General features: G+C 40.0%; 1 protein-coding gene across 1 annotated transcript in view; it reads right to left on the bottom strand.

Moving 5' to 3' along the window:
* Positions 1 to 20,753, bottom strand: part of DNAH11 (dynein axonemal heavy chain 11) — a 351,912-nt gene that overhangs the window by 85,955 nt on the left and 245,204 nt on the right. Inside the window, 6 exon segments of the mRNA XM_045495056.1 lie at positions 2,640 to 2,810; positions 7,858 to 7,992; positions 13,069 to 13,170; positions 15,136 to 15,318; positions 15,932 to 16,075; positions 18,112 to 18,225. Coding sequence (XP_045351012.1) covers positions 2,640 to 2,810; positions 7,858 to 7,992; positions 13,069 to 13,170; positions 15,136 to 15,318; positions 15,932 to 16,075; positions 18,112 to 18,225 — 849 coding nt within the window.

The raw sequence follows: 20,753 nt of genomic DNA, 5'->3' as shown, positions 1-20,753 counted from the left end.
GTGGAACCACCTTGTTGTAATTACCGTAGTTTTAGAACATACTTCACAAGGTCGAAGGACAAGTGCCTTCTTACTGTTCTAGTCCAATATTATCTTGGTGTTCTCAAAAACATACCGTTCCAACAAACTTCAGGATCACTGGGTCAAGTAAGAATATAATTCCTGGAGTTTTGATTTGAACTAAGTTAAACTGATTTGTAAAATTGGGGAGAATTGATCCATTTAGAATATAAAGTCTTCATTTCTAGGAATTTATTAAGGATGGTTGACTTGCTTTATAAAAGGTTCCTTCCAAGGTTACCTTAAAGGTCATTAATAAATGACATGTTTGGTTTATAGGTCTTAAAACATCACAAAAACAGAAGGGCCCAGCTGGTGCAGTTAAAAGAGATGCAATTCTCAATTTCAGGGTTGTGAGTTCAAGCCCCACGTTGGGCATGGAGTCTACTTAAAAAAATTTTTTTTAATAAATTTTTTATTTTTAAATTTATTTTTTAATAAATAAATAAAAAAATCACAAAAACCACAGTCACTTGTTGACTGGTAAACTTACAAACCATTTAAATCCCCAGGATACCTGAGACAAACTGACAAGTCAGAGACACTTAGGAGACTGTTACCTAAAGACAAGCAGAATTCGAGAAACACCCTATATGATAAGAAGAAATAACAACAGATGCTTCTTGAGAGGGCAGGACAAACACTTTCAGAAGAAAGTTAATTTAAAAAATGAACATTGAGCAATTTTAGCTCCTCTTGGGACTCTGGCATAGGTTCATACAGGTGTCATGGTCTTCCCACTCTGCTGTTATCAAATCTAAAGGAGTAAAAGATAACTAGCTCATTAACTGGAACCCCCTTTCCATAAGGACAAACATTTGTCCCACATGATACAAAAATACAGATTCAAAGGAGTACACGCACCCTGACGTTTACAGCAGCATTATCAATAAAAGACAAACTACGGAAAGAGTCCCTATATCCACTGACTGATGAACAGATAAAGACGTGGTACATATATGCAATGAAAATCTTAGCCATCAAAAGGAATGCAACCACATGGATAGAGCTAGAATGTATTGTGCTAAGCGAAAAGTCAATTGGAGACAGACACATACCATATGATTTTACTCATGTGGAATTTAAGAAACAAATGAACATATGGGAAAGCAGTGGTAAAAAGTGGTCAAAAGAGGAGAGAGGAGAAACAAACCACATTTAATGTTAGAGAACAAAGTGAGGACTGATGGAGGGAAGTGGGTGGGGAATGGACTAAATGGGTGACATGTAGTAAAGAGGGCACTGTGATGAGCACTGGGTGTTGTACATAAGGAATGAATCACTGAATTCTACTCCTGAAACCAATATTGCACTGTATGCTTACTAAAATTAAAAAAAAAATATTCAACATTAAAAATGTTTGATACCACAGATATATTAAATACTTGAGTTATAAAAGGATTATTCTTTAAAATTATTAATTATGGAATGCTTTTACTAAATTTCATTTAATCTGCAGAAGCTCCACTGACATGTATTTGTGTCATGAAAACAACTATTGTGAAAATTGAGGCATAATTACTAATGTAGAACATCAATACACAGAGAGATGTAGGATACCTTAAGGGATTCCACCAATTGAGACGACACACTGTTGCATAGGAAACAGTGGTCTGGGAGTCAGGAGGTCTGACTTCCCATTTGACATGACCTAAGTCAAGCCACTTAGACTTGTGTGACTCAGTTTTCTCATTGGTGTAAGGACGATCATAAAATAGATGATTTTTAAATCTTCCAAGTCTGTGATTTCACTTTGTTGATGGGTTTGAATTTTTAGATTTAGGCTGAGCTATTTTTAATACTTATATACAAAATGCTGACCTTTAATCTGTGAGTGGTTGTGAAAAAAAGTCTTTTATAATCCATAATGTCAGGAAGAAAACAAAGTTTCATGTTAAACTGTAACGATAACCCAAATTTGAGTTCAGTTATCAGTTTTGTTAAAAGCAGGTTTCCAGCTATATGACTATAGTGTATAAAAAATCATTTATTGGGGCACCTGGGTGGCTGAGTGGGTTGAGCGTCTGACTCTGAATTTTGGCTCAGGTCATGATCACAAGTTCGTGGGATCAAGTCCTATGTTGGTCTACACTCTGAGTGTGCAGCCTGCTTAAGGTTCTCTCTCTTCCTCTGCCCCTTCCCTGCTCATACTTATTCTCTCTCTAGAATAAAAAAAATTAAAGTAATTTATTACTTTTCCTCCTTCTGTTGAAACCATCATTAAAGCAAGAAACACTGTAACACACAAGACATATCCTCATCATACTAAAATTTCCAGTCAGTCAGTCATGACAGAGGTAGAAATGAGCCTGGGATACAAACTATTTTTGTTTTTGTTAACTTTGTTTATTTGGGAATGAGATCGAGAGTGAGATAGCATGAACACGGGAGGGCAAAGAGAGAGAGGAGAGAGGAGAGAGAGGATTCCAAGCAGGATTCGTGCTGCAGGCAAAATTATGATCTGAGACGAAGTCAAGAGGTGGATGCCGAACCAACTGAACCAACCAGACTCTTGTTTTTTTCTACTGAAATTTCAAGATGATGCTTCCAAATGCTGACAAGGTAGGGAAGTGACTTACCTTGTGCTGGAGAAAGGGAACCCACTTGCAGTCTACCAACTCCTGGCGATACTGTTTTGTAAAGGATCCAACGTAAGACACAAATGCTGCTGTAAGGAGAACGTCTCCACAGAGGGTCTTCTCTTGAGCTTCAAACGATTTAATAGACTGACCCCAGCGGATCTTCTCTGACTGAAAGGTCGAATTACTCCGATGTAACCACAGGACGAACACCAACTTAACAAATGCTTAATGTAGTCACATCACCACTCAGTTTAGTCTACATCCCTCTGTACAGCCTTTTTAGAAGGCACAGAACTGAACTGGAAAGCACGGCAATCTTCATCCTTCTTACGTTTGAAACCCATAATTATGAAGGGGCTCTCATGCTCTCTTCAGCACAGTTTACTGCGTTATGGCATTAGAACTTTCCTATGTCCTTCCTGGTGGATGATCTAATGCTTTAATCATGATTGACCTCTTTCTCCCAAAGCTGACAGTCACTTTCCTGTCTCTGAGAATGGAGCATCAAGAGCTTTGGCCAAGACTGAGTGACAGTGGGATTTTTAATGGTGGCTTCAGTGCTCTGTATTCCTCCCACTCTGCAACAAGGGTTCTACACACCGCCCTAGACAAAGATTATTTTAATTTTTTTAATCTTTATTTTATCTTTGAGAGAGAGGGGGCGGAGTGGGGGAGACACAATCTGAAAAAGGCTCCAGGCTCTGAGCTGTCAGCACAGAGCTTGACATGGGGCTCGAACCCAGGAATCATGAGACCATGACCTGAGCTGAAGTCGCACGGTTGACTGATGGAGCCACCCGAGTGGCCCCAGACAAATATTATTTTAAGCATACTGGCTATCAGCTGCTTGCAGACAAAGGAAAATAACAAACACCAATTATATTAATTAATTTAAATGTAAAGCTGAAAGAGCCACCTATCCTGGATGCTATTAATTAAAGAATAGTGCTGGTATTATGCAGGTTATTTCTCTAATATAATCACTCTATCGATGGAAAAACCTATAACCTATGTAAAAAAATGGACATCAGGAGGATCTCACTAGCTTTGAAGATAATACGCTCAAAGGATTCTGTTCAAGTCCTTCTATATAGTTGGATGACCATTTAAATCTGATTTCCAGGTTAAGTATGGGGAGGCCTTAATATTGGATTTGCATAAAACTTCACTAAGTATCTTTGGATTGACTGAACTGAAGGATAGTTCACTAATTCACTTTGTTTCAATGCAGGCTAAAATTGGTGTCACATTCTAAGCACATGCAAATTAATAGGAACTGAAAAAAGATCAGCAATGTGATAATAGAAGCAAAGAAGAACTCTGGAATTTAGCTTTGCTTGTGAAGAACAGAGAACACAGCAAAAATGATATATGTCAGAATAGACTGGAATGCCAGTCCCCTGCAAGCCATCATACTACCCATAACCCAGAGGTCATGAAATTAACGAGAATGGTTATCAAAGCTATTACAAATTGTCTTCTTGTTTTGCTTAATAAAGATCATCCCAAGTTAGCCATATAAACACTAAGGGACTTCAATTCTTTAGCCCTCTTTATTGAATTCATTACTTTCCTTCCTTAGCTACAGACCATACATCCATTAATTTCGAAGAGAAATTTCTCATTTGCCTTTCCTCCATCTTTGTTGTCTTTGGATAGTAAATGATAAACAATAAAGTGCACCCACCTCATTCTCCAAAACAGCTTTGAAATTTGAAGATTTACTAAACATAGCTTATTGGCTACTGAAATCGTCAATAATTTCACCATACCACCCACACAACATAAATCATTACTGACATTGGCTAACAAGGGTTTAAGAGTTGGAACATGTCCTGTAATAAATTTCTAGACAGTTAAAAATCACTATAATTTTATTCTAATGCATTATAGATTGCCTGTAATGTCATCCTGGCTGGGGTGACCCATTTCTAATTTTGAACAGCTGTTCAGCTCAGGAGTTAGTTAATGATTAAATATAAATTGCCTGATTTATTAGTCTGAATGGTTGAGACTATAGCTTCCAGGTCAATGCTATATAGACAAAATCATCAGTCTTGATGCTTTTCAGAAGTTAACTGTCTCCTGTTCTAGTCAGAAAGAACTTGTCCTCAAAGGAAAAGGTCTGACATCTTCAATTAATCCTTAAAAAAAGTGTGTGTGTATACAAATACATATGTAATTTGTTTTTTGAATAGTTAACATTATTTCACTTTCTCTCCTCTCCTTGTCTAAATCATCCTGAACAAATAAAGCCTTTGGAACTTGGCTATGTGTTAGAGACACATGGTACAGCCTGTCTTTTCCTACAGTATACCTACTATAAGAAAACAGTCTTATTAACTGGTACTTTTTCATTTTCTTAGGTGCCTCACAAATAGTAAATGTTTCAAACTACTTAAATCATACCACTTTCAATAGAAACAGGTATAAACCTCACTAGTAGCAGTGGAATTTCTCAACTGATCTAAGAACAAATCTTCAAAGGGCTACAGTATATGTATATTTTTTAACACAAAAGGCTCCTCAAACTCAACCATCCAGGAGCTCCTGGGTAGCTCAGTTGGTTGAATGTCCAACTTCAGCTGAGGTCATGATCTCGCGGTATGCGGGTTCAAGCCCCACGTTGGGCTCTGTGCTGACATCTCAGAGCCTAGAGCCTGTTTCAGAGTCCATTTCTCCCTCTCTTCCCCTCCCTCGCTCGCACTCTGTCTCTCTCTCAAAAATAAATAAACATTAAAAAAAAAAACCTCAGCCATTCACTCATTCAACAAATATCTATTGGTGCCTATGATGTGCCAAGAATTATTCTGTGTGGGATCAAGCAGTGCAGAAAACTGATGTAGTTCCTGTTCTTGGGGAGCTTCTATTCTAGTTAGGGAAAAAAGACCTTCCCCCCACCCCCTGCCAAAAGTATATGCATTCACAAATGTATGTTTTTAAGGGTGTCATGTGGTGATAAATGCTATGAAAAAATAAAGCTGACTAAGTGGAAAGAGAGCTGTAAGCGGGGGTGGCTGTGTATACGGGCTGAGGGAAACCGCGTGATAAAGAGAACGTTTTAGCAGCAACCTGAAGAAAGTGAGGGAGCCAGCGATGTCATTAGTTGGACATGTGTAAGCCACGTGGAGGAAAAAGGCAGAGGCCACAGATCTAAGAGTGACTGACAGTATGAGAGGAGCAAGGGGGCCGGTAAAGGTGGAGTGAGAGGGCAGGTAACAGGTCTAAGGACAGAGAAACATCTGGGAGCCAGATCACATGGGGCCTTGTAGGCCAGGGAAAGACTTTGGACTATATTTTGAGTTAGACAATTAGTTACTGGAGAATTCTAAGAGAGGGAAGACACAAATAAACTTAATTTTTAAATTACTCGGCTGCAATGAGGGGAGTGGACTTTCGGGGGCAATGGTGAAGACTGGGGCAGTATTCCAGGGAAGAGAGGGGGTGGCCTGGACCAGCACAGGAAGAAGGCTGCGATTGGAAACGCACTTCACAGGTAGAGCCAAAACAACATGCTGATGGATTGGGTATGGGTCATGACAAAGAGAACAAAAACTCAAGAGCGAGTCCAAAGCTTTTACTTGCAATTACTGAGATGGAATGGACAGACTGGATTTTACAGAATGGACTGTGAGTTTAGGTACAATGAACTTTTAGAGGGATGATGGGTTTAACTTTGTAGTAAATTTAAATTAGATTTTTTAAAGTGTACTCTAAAAGTTAGGCTATCGCCTAACCCAACCCATCCTAACACACGTCTACCTTCTTTGTTGCTAAGAGAATTCTGATTTTCAAGAGTGATGATGGGCCCAGCCCCACGAGATTGGCTTAGCCAATCATGACAACCACATTTCCCATTTTCCTGGCCTTCTTTGCAGCTAGATGTGGTCAATCTAGTTCTGGCTAAAGAAGCTTAAGTGGCTGTCTGCCAGATGTGATTCCAGGAGAAAAATCCAGCTGCTCCAGATTGTTTTCTCTCTCCCCTGAACCTGGAGGTATAGCAGCCATCTGTGAGAGTGCTGCAGAGTGCCTCAGCGTGAAGGACCACATGCTAAGTATGGAGAAGCAGAAGGGACACAGAGATTTGAAGTCCGATCACTAATTCCCTGAATCAAATTCCCTGATGGTGGTCTACCCCTGGAATGCTTTTGCAACATACAAAAAATAAATTCCCATTTGTTCAAGCCACTGTAAATCAACTTTTCTATCACCTTCAGTTAACTGCTTTTCTAATAGTTCAGTATATGCTTTCAGGAAGCACTTAAATAAAAATAACAGCTTTACTGAGACTTAATTCGCGTATCGTGGAATTTACCCTGTAAAGTACATATTTGAGTGGTTTTTAGTATATTCACAGACTGGTATGATCATCCCCACTAATTGGAGAATGTTTCTCTCACATAATGGACAAACTGTACTTATTAGCAGTCACTCCATACCCTGCCCCCTTGCCCAGCCCCTGGCAACTGCTAATGTGTACATTTTGTAGCTTTGCCCATTCTGGACATTTCACATACACAGAATCACATGTTATGTGGCATTTTGTTCTGTCTTCTTTCACTTGGTTTTCATTTATTTGGTATTTTCAAGGTTCATCCATGTTGTAATATGTATCATACCTCAATCCTTTCTATGGACAAATAATATTCTATTGTATGAATATATTACACATGGGAGAGCAAATAAAATCTATAACTTCCTGAGGACAAGGGCTTAAGTTGTTCTACCACTGTGTCCAAACAGGAGACATTTAAAAGAATTGTTTTAAAAATATTTATTTAACAGAGTAACTATTATAATATTAGGAAGTCAGTCCCTTGTAAAAAGATGTCACAGAAAAACCAACCAACCCACCCTGAAGGCTTATTTTTTAAAATGTTCTGATGGAAGAACTCAAGGGCAAGTGTATATGAATAGGTTCAGACAACAGTTCAATCCCACAGTTATCTAACACCTTTCTTGGTTTACAACAGATCTTAGGAAAATCATGAAGTTCAGGGCTATATACCAAAAAATACAAAGAATCCATCACTTCTTCCTTTCAGTCCATTGGAACTACAGTATTTATGATGATTATTTTGCTTCATTGTTGATTCCATGTCTATTTAGTTATTATCTATTTAGTTATTTTAACAGCAAATAAAGATCCCCCCCCCCAAAAAAAAATGTGATCTGAATATTTTAATTAGAATTCTGGAAGAAAAGGTCAACTTGCCTCAAGTTCCTTGACAAGCCTGTTAGCTAGTTCGATAGTTTTGTTGGTTTGGTTCACCTCTTCTTGACACTGAACTTTCTTGGCTATTGCTTTTTCAAAGGAAGCAGTGAGTCTGCTCAGATTTCGATCCAAATCCTAGGTAAGAGTTACAATTAGCTTTTGAGACCTTTTTAGGTGAAATGGAAATAGTATAGTTATCTTAAAAATCTATGACCTTTAGGTCAATGAAACCAATCTCTCTACCTCCTTGATCTCTGCCCCTGTAGCATACATATATTAGGAAAGAAAAAGGAGTAGTGATAATAAACACCTCAGTGCCACTGTAGATGACAAGTTCACCATGTGGTCTTTTCACCTTCCTTCCACACTAAGCAGAGGGCACATAGTGACTGCAGAGAGTGGACAAGCCCTCCAGACTCAAACACACCCTGGGTGCTCTGTCCCCTCTCCCGTGTGCCTAGCTAAGCCTCATCCTCCAGTACCACCTTTGGAATGATAATGGTCATCTTTTGGTTCTCCACCTCTTGACTCTTTTCTTGTTTCTCATCGGTCCATAACTCAGGCAATGAAGAGTAGTGTTAATGATTAAGCCTCTCCAGACCTCAGCAACCTGACCCAACTTGGGACAATCAGATTTTATCTTTTGGAAATGGGAATTAAACTTAGAGGTATGCCATTGTCTTCAGCATCAAAAGACCTGGAAAGATTTGTACACTTTGGAGGGCTTCCTTTGGAGAGGGACCATCTTTCACCAGAGACATAGGAAAACAGGGGAACCTGCTCTGGAGAAATAAAGAATGAAAGGGCAGCAAAACGAGAAATCACACAACTCTAGACAAACACCAAAAGACATTCATGGCAGCTTGTTTCCTGGATCTCTTTCCTCCTAAGACCAAGTCATATTGTTTTTCCTCAGAGTTCCAGAAGTCATTCTGCTCTCTGTTTTGGCTTAAGGTTTTCTAAGTAGATTTCTATTATTGAAAGGCAAAAAACATGATGAGTGACATATCAGTACTTGGGAGAGTTCTTACTACAGTAACTTGCTATCTGCCAAGTTTTTAAAACTCCAGATAAGATTTAGGACATTGCTTTTGTAAATAAGTGGGAAGTTCCAAGAGACTTTACTAAACAAACCTGTAGAACATTCACCATTCATAATTTAGAGATTGCTTATATTTGTCAATGACCCAGTTATCATTATTTAATTTATATCATGAAAGCAGCACCTCCTAAAGGAAACGATGTCTATGTCACATTTAAACTGCGAAACAGTATCAAATACATGAGAACACACTACCATTTAGAGATCAGATTAAAATACTTAATATTTAAATATCTATTTTAGGTCATTACAAGTACTCGTGGTCTTATAAAATACAGAAGCATGTGTGAGCCCTGGCATCCGACAGCTGTGTTCATATTGGGACTCCGCTACCAGCTAAGCGGCATCAAGGTAGACTTGACCTTTCTATGCCTGTTTCATCACCCAAAAAATGGAAATAGTAACGTTACCCAATTCACAGCGTTGACCTAAATATACAAAGAACTAAGGTATACAATGATGCATACTGGTTCCCTTCATACGGTTGGGAGACCACAGTCTTCCATACAACATCAAGTTGGGAGACAACAGTCTCTTGTGTTTGTTTCTATGCCTCTTGTGAAAAGGCACTGACAGCTTTTGTTCTGAACTATCTTTCCTAACATATCTGCATTGCAAATAGGCTTGGAAAATAGAGACTGTTCTTCTCTCTGGGCAGAAGACAAAACTGTCTCCAGAGAAGAATAAAGATAGACTTCTCTCTAGGGCAAAGGGTGGGCAGGTTCAGGTGTAGGCCTCTTTAAAATTTTTTTTTCAAAAAAAATTTATTTATTTTTGGGACAGAGAGAGACAAAGCATGAACGGGGGAGGGGCAGAGAGAGAGGGAGACACAGAATCAGAAACAGGCTCCAGGCTCTGAGCCATCAGCCCATAGCCTGACGCGGGGCTCGAACTCACAGACCGCGAGATCGTGACCTGGCTGAAGTCGGACGCTTAACCGACTGCGCCACCCAGGCGCCCCAGGTGTAGGCCTCTTTATGCTGGGGGTTTCTGGGCTTGCGATCTCTGTACAAACCCAGTGTGTGGACAACATCAGCTGGTCCTCCGTGCATCCGTCCCATGGAAACTGGGAGACCAGAGGACCAATGCACTATGTCCATGCTGCTGGCTGTGCATCACACAGTCCTCGGGTCTCTGACCCACACCTATCAGGTCTTCTGCCTGCCTCCATAAAACTAACTTGTTAGCTTGCACGTAAGGCAAAATCTGGGTTCCTTCACTGTTCTTGATAGGCCCTGGCCTCTCAGCTTCCAGAAGTAAATGGACAAAGAAAGGAGGGAATCAGCCCACTAAATACCCTAAACCAGTGCTTGGCAAACTTGGGTGTGCATGACAACCCTCTGGAGGGTTTGATAAACCCACACTCCAGGATTCCCCCACTGGAGTTTCTCATTTAGTAGGTCTAGGGTGGGGTCTGAGAGTCTGTATTTCTAATGAGTTCCCAGGTGACACTTTTGCTGCTGGTGTAAGCAACACACTTGGAGAACCAGGGTCCTAAAAAGAAGGACTTCAGATTTGCTTCACGGCCATCCTTAGGCCCTGTATGTTTGAGAGACGCAGTGGCCTTTCTTCCACTCCAGCTCAGCCATTTCTTTTTCGCTCAACCTTCAATTAAAGGGTGTCTTTTAATCTCAAACTAGAGAGCCAGAGTAAAAAGAACAAATACATACAGACCAACACTGGGTATGAATGAACTGCCATCACAGCACAGACGCTGACATCAGACACATCCCTACTTTGCTAGGTGAGAAAGCGACAGGAGATGCAAATCAGGAGGAGAGAAAGCCCAGGAGAGAGGAAAAATCAGAGGCTGCAGGACACGAAGGCAAAGCTAGCAAAAAGTGTAATTTCACTTGGGCTCAAACATTCGTCTAACCTGTGCCAACAGACAGAAACTACGCAGAGGTACTTTGTCCTTGCCATGACCAGCCATGGGGTCTTCCCAGAGAATTGAACCTTGGCGGAAACTGCAGAAATTCTGTTGCATTAGTGACTACTCTTCAGAAATCCGTTTGTGGTAGGGGGATAGAGAGGACACATTCTTCATCAAGACATTTCAATTGTTACTCTATCTTCTTTCCTCTGTGTCTGCAAACTTAGCTCTGTGGCCTACTGATATGTGAGCCTCTCCTTATAACGTGAGTCTCTGAAAACAACTGTCATGAGCAATTCTATTGAGCCACTTGCAGGCTGTGTACAAAGGATTACTAATTCTGCAACCACACAAAGTCTGAGGTTTAGAATCACCTGTGGCTGCCTTAAACATCCTCATCACTTTTTCTATGAACATTAAGTTGCTTACAATTTACATGAAACTGTTAATAGCAGGTGACAATTTTTTAAAGGATTTAGTCAAGTTGAGAGAGTTTTGAGCGATGGATGTAATTTTTTATAAAATCAGTATGCTACCTGAAGTTTACCTCAATCAAGAGTTGTTGATTTGTTTTTCTTCCAATAGTCACCCAGTGCTTATTGAATGGTATGTTTGGTGCTATTATAGGAATGTGTGTGGACTGGACAGAAAGGAGAGGATGGGCAGGTAGGGAGTGACGGTCAGGAAGTCTAGTAGAGGAAGCAGTCTTGACAGAGAAAGGGGTGTTAGTTACTGTGGGAAGTGCTGAAATTTTCCATACTTTAAGAAGAACACTTTTGGGGTTATTAACCATCTTGTCAAAATATCTAATCAGAAAGAAGGCATCTTCTTCAACAGGCAAAGTTTCCAGTATTGCTAGCCAGACAAAATTTGAATTCTGGGGGTGCCTGTGTGGCTCAGACAATTGAACATCCAACTCTTGATTTTGGCTCAGGTCATGATCTCACGGTTTGTGGGATTGAGCCCTGCATCGGGCTCTGCACTGGCAGTGCTCAGGGAGGCTGCTTGGGATTCTCTTTCTTTCTCTCTCTCTCCCCCTCTGCCCCTCCCCCCTCCCTCTCTCAAAGTAAATAAATAAACATTTTTTAAAAATTCAATTCTGTAGCATGAAAGGCAAAAAATGCCTCTGCTCACCCTTACAAGTTCATTCCTCATCACTCTGTGCTGTTCCCAACCTTCCTGAAATTGCTTATCTTAGTGCTCTGGCCTGTTGGAAGTTCCTCTCAAACGTACCAACTGCTTCTTCCCTCTTTTTATTTATTTATTTGCCAGGAATACCTTTCCTGACATAGTTATTCCTGTGATTCCTATGAAACTTTTGAAGTCCATGTCAAGTATACCTTCATTATGAAATTTTCTCTAATTTCTCCAGGCTGAATAATTCTGTGGTGCTGCTATCACAGTGTATATGTAGTTATATATGTACTTGTAACACTGGCCGGCAATGACTGGTTGTTTATTTGTGAAAATATTAACAATGACTGTGTTTGTGGCTAATATTCTCTAAGCACTTACTATGTGGCCAGTACCATGCTAAATTCTTAATATGAACTACTCTTGTTTAATCCTTATAATTCTAACTAAGAAGCACATGCTATTATAAAGCCTACTGCACAGATGAGAAAACAGCACTCGGAGAGGTGAACTAATTCGTGCAGGGTGAAATAGTAGATGTCGAGCCAGGATGTAAATCCAGGCATTCTGGCTCCAGAATCCTTGCCTTTTTTTTTTTTTTTTTTTTGCAAAGAGAGGGAATGGAAGTGGGAGCAAGGGGTTGGGGGGGGGGGAGAGCGAGCGAGAGAGAGAGAGAGAGAGAGAGAGAGAGAGAGAGAGAGAAAATCCCAAGCAGTCTCCAGGCACGGCATGGAGTCTGAGAAGGGGCTCCGTCCCACAACCCTAGGGTCGTGACCTGAGCCAAAATCAAGAGTCAGATGCACAACCGACTGAGCCACCAAGGCGCCCCTGAAATCCTTGCCTTTAGTCGCTATCTGCTATGCTCCTCCTCCTCTTCCAACAGGAAAGTTTTTTTTAAGTCCAGAAACCATGGAAGTTTCTACTTTTCCAGGTCCGTGTCTAGCACACAGCAGATAAGAACTATCTACTGAACGGGTATGTAAATAAATGTATCGATGAAAGCTCAAATTCCTTTCTTCTTGCTTGGGCTCAGATGGGGCCCTGTCTAAGCAGGGAGGTAACGTCTCTCGGGAACTTCCCCAGTGTTACATTTTGCACTCACCTCAAGCTTTTTCCTGATAGCCTCGAGTTTTTCAGTAGCTGCAGCCAGTTCGAAGTTGGCTTGGGCTAAAGCTTGCCGTTTTGGCTCCACATCACAGTAGACCTGAAAATCCACACGGGTTTTAACTCATGGGGTAATAAGATGCAAAGAGAACACGTAATTATTCAATCTTACATTTGCCAGAAGCTTCGTAACCCAAGTTTCTATTTCCCCCCTAGCAATTTGTTTTTTATTTCTTAGCAATGGCACTACCCAATGGCAGAGCAAAAATCTATACAGCGTTCCAAGTTCTGTTGGGTTGTCCGTGATTTAGTCATTTATTCTGGACGTGAGAGTTAGGAATCCTTGCCCAAAGTGCTATACCCATCAGACATTGAGATACTACAGTATGTTTGTCCTAAAAATTGGAGATAATCTTCACATCATCAGAAACTGCAGTGGGTGGGAACTACAGTTCAAGTTGGAACCAAGTCTTGATTTTAAAGCAGAACATAAGAGTGGAGAAATTCTCTGAACTCAGGCAGGAACATAAGAGATAGCCTCACAATATTAACAGTGCTGTCACTTTCTTTTCTAAGTTGCGGGCCACTGTCGGGGTGTATCATTTGAATGGGTGGTTTGAGAATTGGGGCGGACCACTTTTGTAACCCTGTTGAGAAAAGAGGAAGGAAATGAAATTTGATTTTCTCTTTTATGGCCCAACATCACAGGACACAGCCACAGTCTAGCTCCGTGCTCATCCTTCACCTACGATACAACGAAAGCACAGGGGTCAGACATTTTTTAAATATTTATTTATTTTGGGCAAAGTGCAAGCGGGAGGAGAGGCAGAGAGAGGGGGGACAGAGGACCTGAAGGAGGCTCTGCACTGATGGGCTGGCAGCAGCAAGCCTGATGTGGGACTCGAACGCATGAACTCCAAGATCATGACCTGAGCTGAAGTCGGATGCTCAACCGAATGAGCCACCCAGGTGCCCCAGGGGTCCGACATTTTTTATGGAGGGAAGCCATACGTCAACTGCAATCCACCTAAACCCTTGTTCTACACAGGCTTCCACTGAAGAGACACATCAGAAGGGTCTTACTCTCATGGATTATAAAGGCGATCACCTGGTTTTATGAAAATCACTTTGGGGAGCACCTAGGTGGCTCAGTCGGTTTAGCGTCCGACTCTTGATTTCGGCTCAGGTCATAATCTCAGTTCAAGTCCCGCAGCAGACTCTGTGCTGATAGGGAGGGCTCTGTGTGGAATTCTGTCTCCCTCTCTCTCTCTGCCCCTCCCTTGCTTTCTCTCTACCTCTCTCTCTCAAAATAAATACATTAAAAAAAAATCACTTTGGGAATGCTTTTGATTATACGTGGAATTTCCTCAGTAATTCTATTGTTGAATATAATATATAACTGTCTAAGAAAAAATAAGACAGTTCTTCAGAGTTAAGGGCATGCATTGTTCCCTTTTTACATACAGTATTCTGCCAAGTGCTAGGAAGACAGGGGGCAGACAAGAAGTATCTGATAAATGAAAGACTACATTAAATGATATTCTATCTCTACGATGCCTGAAAACACAAGCTTTAGATTCAACCATAACACAGGCAAAAGTGTATTTGTGATTAAAATACTAAAGCAAAAAAAGGGTAGAGGGCTATTTCCTCATCGCATTAAGTCTACAATGGTGTAAATTTTTGCACTGAGAGTAGGGATTAAGTTTGAACATGAATTGAGACCTGCGGTTGGTTCAAGTCAACACAAAATTAATATTTTAATGTAAATAAATATAATTTATCTGGCCAGCAAGTTTTTAGCTAATCAAATCACTTGCTGCTATTTGATCTAAAGTAATTGATAATGCTACCCTAAAAAAAATAAGTTTCAAACATTTCAAATATCCTCCTCTATAGAATTCTGTTTAATCGGACACTTTCAGGTCTCATTCTTAGGGTTTTATCTTATTCAGATAATTAAATATCAAATTATATAACTTTTTCTTTTTTTACCAGTATGGAAATTAATATCTTTATGGTCCTTGTGAGTAACACCTGTAAACCATCAGATTAAGACTGATACCTCGTAGAACTTAACGATGTTGGTGACCCAGGCACAGAGACCAGCTGCTGCAAAAGATTTGGTCCGAATCAGGTTTGGATTGAACTCTGGGTCTTTCAAATACTGCTCATTTACTACTTTCAGACAGTTCTCTGGAATGTGCTCTTTGTCATAGTTAATTAGCGCTTGCAAAAAATCATCAACCTGTAAAGCAAAAAGACTTATTGCAATGAACCCATTTCGGCTGCAGAGAAAATTCCAAGATCAAAAGTTAAAATCAGCTTTTAGGACTCACATTACAAAGGCAAAATTGGCAAGCTGCATTTATCCTACTGTTTGACTTTTTCAGTCTTTGTAGTAGGAAGTGAGAATTAGCAATGGACACTTTTAAAATCTCTCCTATCCCAGGGTAAAATACACAGGAGGCATTCACATTTTGAAGAAAAGACAGAAAAGAAAAAGAAAAACACATACCCCAAAGCCCCTCTGCCTCACCTTCTCGTGCATTAGCAACATTTTTCCAGCATAAGAAATCCATGTAATTTTCTCCCTCCTACACTTAACTGCTTTCATAATTTTGCAAATAGTTAGCAACCTTCCACGTGCTGCTAGTGTTGACCTAGGTCTGCTATAACCCCAAGCTAACCTCCAACTTGGCAAACAACAATTCTCTAAGTCTAGAGAACACACAGTAGGTTACACTCGATAAGGATGCAGGTGATTTCCTTCAGTTTGAACAGCTTTTGCTGTCAAATATGACCACGGTACTAAGAACACAAAGTGTCTGGGATTTTCATCTTGCCAGGCTGTCTGATACCTTTCCCATGAAGACTTTAGCTGCTTTCCAACTTCGGTCTTTAGGCACTCTGCCCCTGGGAGCCAGGAGGACCATCACAGCAGCCGTAACGTTGGTAACGGCGTTCGGTGGGTTGGGAAAGACTTTCAGTTCAGTGAGATTGCCCTGAAGAAAAAGCACACCCACAATGAAGACCAGGGGAAGTCTGGGGAAAAGCCGTTAGCTGATCAAGCTGGTCTGTCCTCTCCGTGTCACACCAGTCTCAGCTTGGCAGTTTTTGCCACCCAGTGATTCCACCTTGGGACCCCAGGAGGTTCACTTTTCCCTGGACACTTTTCTGATACTCCAGAAACAGCACTGGTCTTTTTGGCTTCCAAAAAATTCTCCCTCTGATATACCAGCCCCGCAGAGCCTTGCTCCCTGAGCCCAGGCAATTTGATAAACAAAGTTTTGAAGGTGTTTATGGGTTCTATCCTACCTACGTAGTACGTCTACATTTTAACCAGAGCCTCCCAGAAACATCAACCCCTTGGTCCAGAGCCTCTTGGTTTTGTTTTTTTCTGCACAAGAAATCACTTCCATTATACTATGATGCCTCTCAACTGGGAAGCTACCTGTATTGCTTGAACCTGCTCTCTGGACAACTTCTTAACCTCCTCTGGTCAAAATCTTAATTTACTCCAAAGACAACATTAAGGGTATAACCTACAAGTGTTAAGGCAAATACTTTGGGGCAGGAATTAATATTATGAGTAGTATATATAAAAAAAACAAAGTATTTCCTGCGACATTTCATAAACTACCTCATACACTCTTGCTTACAAAACCCTGATTCAACCTGATTCTTCTCCATTACCCCAAACTGCCTATTTACTTGGGAAATGACTGCAAAGAAGGGAAGGGATGTGAAAATGAAGCAAAACTTAAAATGTATTAATAGTAACTGAGAGCTAGCTAACCTCCTTCATAATTTGCAAATATCTTCATCTTTTTTATAAATACAGTGAGCTTTATATTTAAGTGACATTAATTTATTTTGTCTAGGTGACTGATAATATATTTGAAGATAGAATTTCAAATATAGAAAAGCACAAACAAGAAAATACATATGCCAGTGCTGAGAAAAAAAAAACACATAAAATTCCATTACTAAGAGATAATCAGTTACTATTATTGCTTATTTTTTCTAATTTCTCAATGCACAAGCATGTTCTTACAAAAAAAATCATATTGTATATCCTATTTTGTAATCTGCTTTATTCACTTAATAGATAACGGACATTTTCTCGTGTCACTAAATACTATGCAACAATATTTTAATGGCACCAGAGTATTTGAATACATAAAGGTCAATCTTCTATCATGGTATATTTATATTCTTTTAAAGTTTTCAGTTTTATGCTAATACTGTAAGAAATATCCATGTAGATAATAACTTTATGATCATAGTCAATCGCTTTCCTCAAAAAAAGAAAAAGAAAACCTTAGAAAAAGCAGGTGAATATTTTTTTGAAAGGCAGTTAAAGTCTGGATCCTCTACTCTTTGAAGTTGAATCTTAAGAACGTCAGGCTTGGTAATCCGCTGGAGGCCCAGTAGAACCCAGCACAAAACCAGCTGCAGGCTCCTAAAATAAATTGCCCACAATTCTACTTTTCCTCACAATACCCATCTGACTATCACAGATGATTTTCTCCTCGGGGAATTCAAATGCTCAATGAGGTTTTGCTAATAAGGTGAAACCAGGAAAAGTGATGTGAGCCAAAACTAGGTATCTTTGTTCCTAGTGCATTGCTCTTTTCATGAGGGTGTCTCGTTAATGTCACTTTTTATATCCAGAGGAAATAAAGAATCTTCACTTAGTTCTTAAAGCAACACATAATATGACAACTGGATTTGGGCCAAATCCAGTTGCTAACAATAGAACTGCCTCTTATGAAAGTATAAATCCCATGGTGTTGCAAATATTCAAAAGGAGACTTGACTGTCAGGCTGTGGCAGGACAGACTCCCGCATGGGAAAGGAAGTCACACTATTAATGATGACCTCGACGTTTGTTCCCACTTCAGTATTTTGTGGGACTCGTTTTCCTTTCTAAAAACTCTTTGGTTGCACAGAATTCACTCTGGGTCCTGTTATTGAAACTCTGAGAACCTTTAAAAACTATTTGGAGGAATCCCGCAAGCCCTGTGATCATCTTTACCCTGTTGAGCGTATTCAGTGCAGCTGTTGCGGCCACCAGTGCAGGCTCAGCCTTGAGTACGTCGACTTCACACTCTCGCTGTTTCTGGGACACTTCAGTCTGAATGGCTGTCACCTAATCAGAGAGGAAAGCACACAAACGCACAAACACAAATCACCACCTGAAATATCACTACTGAAGAATGTAGGCTGACTCAGATGCGCTGTTCAACAGTTCATCTGGTTCTCTTTAGAACAGGCGAGGAACGTGCCCTAAAGATGAACTTCTCTCAGTCTCAGTGTGTGCACAAAGCTTTGTATATGCATGAAATATAGTGACAAATCCCAACGCAAATGTACTCAAGTATCTAACTGCTCCAAGAAGGGCTTTGGCTAATCTAATTAAAAGGCGCTGCTAATAATAAATTCAAGGCAGCGATCCCTCTGCTCTTCAATTTTCTTTTTCTGAGTGTCCTGGATAAGTGGAAATCCAGGCTGGCTCAGTAACACCGACAGAAAATACTCTCGCTGGAAATCTCTATCTAATTTTTGTTTACATTTGCCTAAAAGTTATGTTGGCTAGTCTTTAAGAATAAATGTGAAGCTTTTTCTGTTCAACTGACTAGAAGATATAGTTATTTCTATGTATACTTAACCAAAGATATAATTTTTATAAAGACTAATTACTGGTTTCTCTAAGGACCTGGTAAGAAACTCTGGCTACAATAGCCCATTTCTGTCTGTCAACGACACTGATATCCACACTACCGTTGAAGGTCCAGGGACTCTCTTCATGTGCCCAAGAGGGTGTGGCATCAGTTTCGTGACATGAACACATATGTTATGCATACAGGGAAGCCATGCTGGTAAACTTGAACCAAAACCAAGGGAGAAGCTTTGGAATTTTTATCCTCCTTGCCCTCTTAGGAGACATAACAGAATTTGAATGGGCAGGAAGAGTAAATTTTTGATCCCCAGCAGGAACTGCAGTTTCAAAGCTGTGCCATTGGGCACAGGGATCCAGTCACCAGGGGGGATGGCTCTTTCAGCAACGGTGACTAGGGCATTTAACGTGTGAAGAAAAGTGCATTTCTTCAGATGTGTTTGGAATGAACAGGTATAACTATGCCATAAAATTAAATAGTGCTTACAACAAATTATATTGTCTACTACAGCTTTATTAGCAGTAATTACCATTCTTCTGATTAACCATTATTTTGCTGTATACTGCACCTTTTATGAACATAATTGGTTCAGGGTAGAGATGTGATCTCTTGCCAATACATACACAGCTACTGTAATGTAAATAAGAAAACACTGCATGCTTCTCGAGAACTACTCAAAAACCACAACCCTCAAAACTTCCAGGAATGGCCAATGAAAATTCTAAGAATACATTTTTGGTGTGCTAGACAACACTGTTGCAGAACAAAGGGAGAGCAGAGGTGAGTGAATTAACACCTCCGGGTTATTTACCTTCTATAAGGATACAATCTATAAATGCTGTTTGTTATCATTTATAAGAGCATCATTTAAAATATGTGAACTTGAGAAACTTAATAGAAGACCGTGGGGGAAGAGAAGGGGAAAGATGGTTTCAAACAGAGAGGGAGGCAAAACATGATACTCTTAAATACAGTGAACAGACTGAGGGTTGATGTGGGGGGTGGGGGGGAGGGGAAAATGGGTGACGGGTATTGAGGAGAGCACTCGTTGGGATGAGCACTGCATGTCGTATGTAAGCAATGAGTCATGGGAATCTACCCCCAAAACCAAGAACACACTATACATACATACATACATACATACATACATACATGTATACACTGTATGTTAGCTAACTTGACAATAAATTATATTTTTCAAAAAAATAATAGCCAAACTTTAGAGAGAGAGCCCAAATGTCCATTCGACTGATAAGTGGATAAAGGAGATGTGGTATATCTATACAGTGGAACATTACTCAGCCATCAAAAAGAATGAAATTTTGCCATTTGCAATGATATGGGCGGAGCTAGAATGTATTACGCTGAGCAAAATAAGTTAATCAGAGAAAGACAAGTATTGTATGATTTCACTCATGTGGAATTTAAGAAATAAAACAGATGAACATATGGGAAGGGGCTGAGAAGAGAGGGGAAAAAAAAGCACAAGAGACTCAACAATAGAGAACTGAGGGTTGATGGACAGAGGTCAGTGGGAGATGGGTAATAGGTATTAAGGAGGCACTTGAGATGAGCACTGGGTATTCTATGTAAGCGATGAATCACTGAATTCTACTCCTGAAACCAGTATCGCGCTGTAGGTTAACCACCTAAAGTTTAAATAAAAAGTAACAGTAAAAAAATAATAATAATCAAGATAAAATAAAAATGGTCTCCATAGTAGAGATTTTTAGTACTAGAAGAGTATATCTTTTATTTATTTATTTATTTATTTATTTATTTATTTATTTATTTATTTATTTATTTATTTCAAGGGAGAAAGAGAAAGGAGTGGAGAGGCAGAAAGAAAGGGAGAGAAAGAGAATCCCAAGGACTGATAGCGCGGAGACTGACCCCAGTAACCGAAATTGAGTCAGAGGCTTAACTGACTGACCCACCCACCCAGATGCCTGAAGCACTTTTAAGTGCTATTTCTGTGAGAGTGAGAGTTGCTATTCTT

The sequence above is a fragment of the Leopardus geoffroyi genome, chromosome A2, assembly GCF_018350155.1.
Source record: "Leopardus geoffroyi isolate Oge1 chromosome A2, O.geoffroyi_Oge1_pat1.0, whole genome shotgun sequence".
Lineage (NCBI taxonomy): Eukaryota > Metazoa > Chordata > Mammalia > Carnivora > Felidae > Leopardus > Leopardus geoffroyi.
This window is presented reverse-complemented; position numbering and strand designations above follow the sequence as displayed.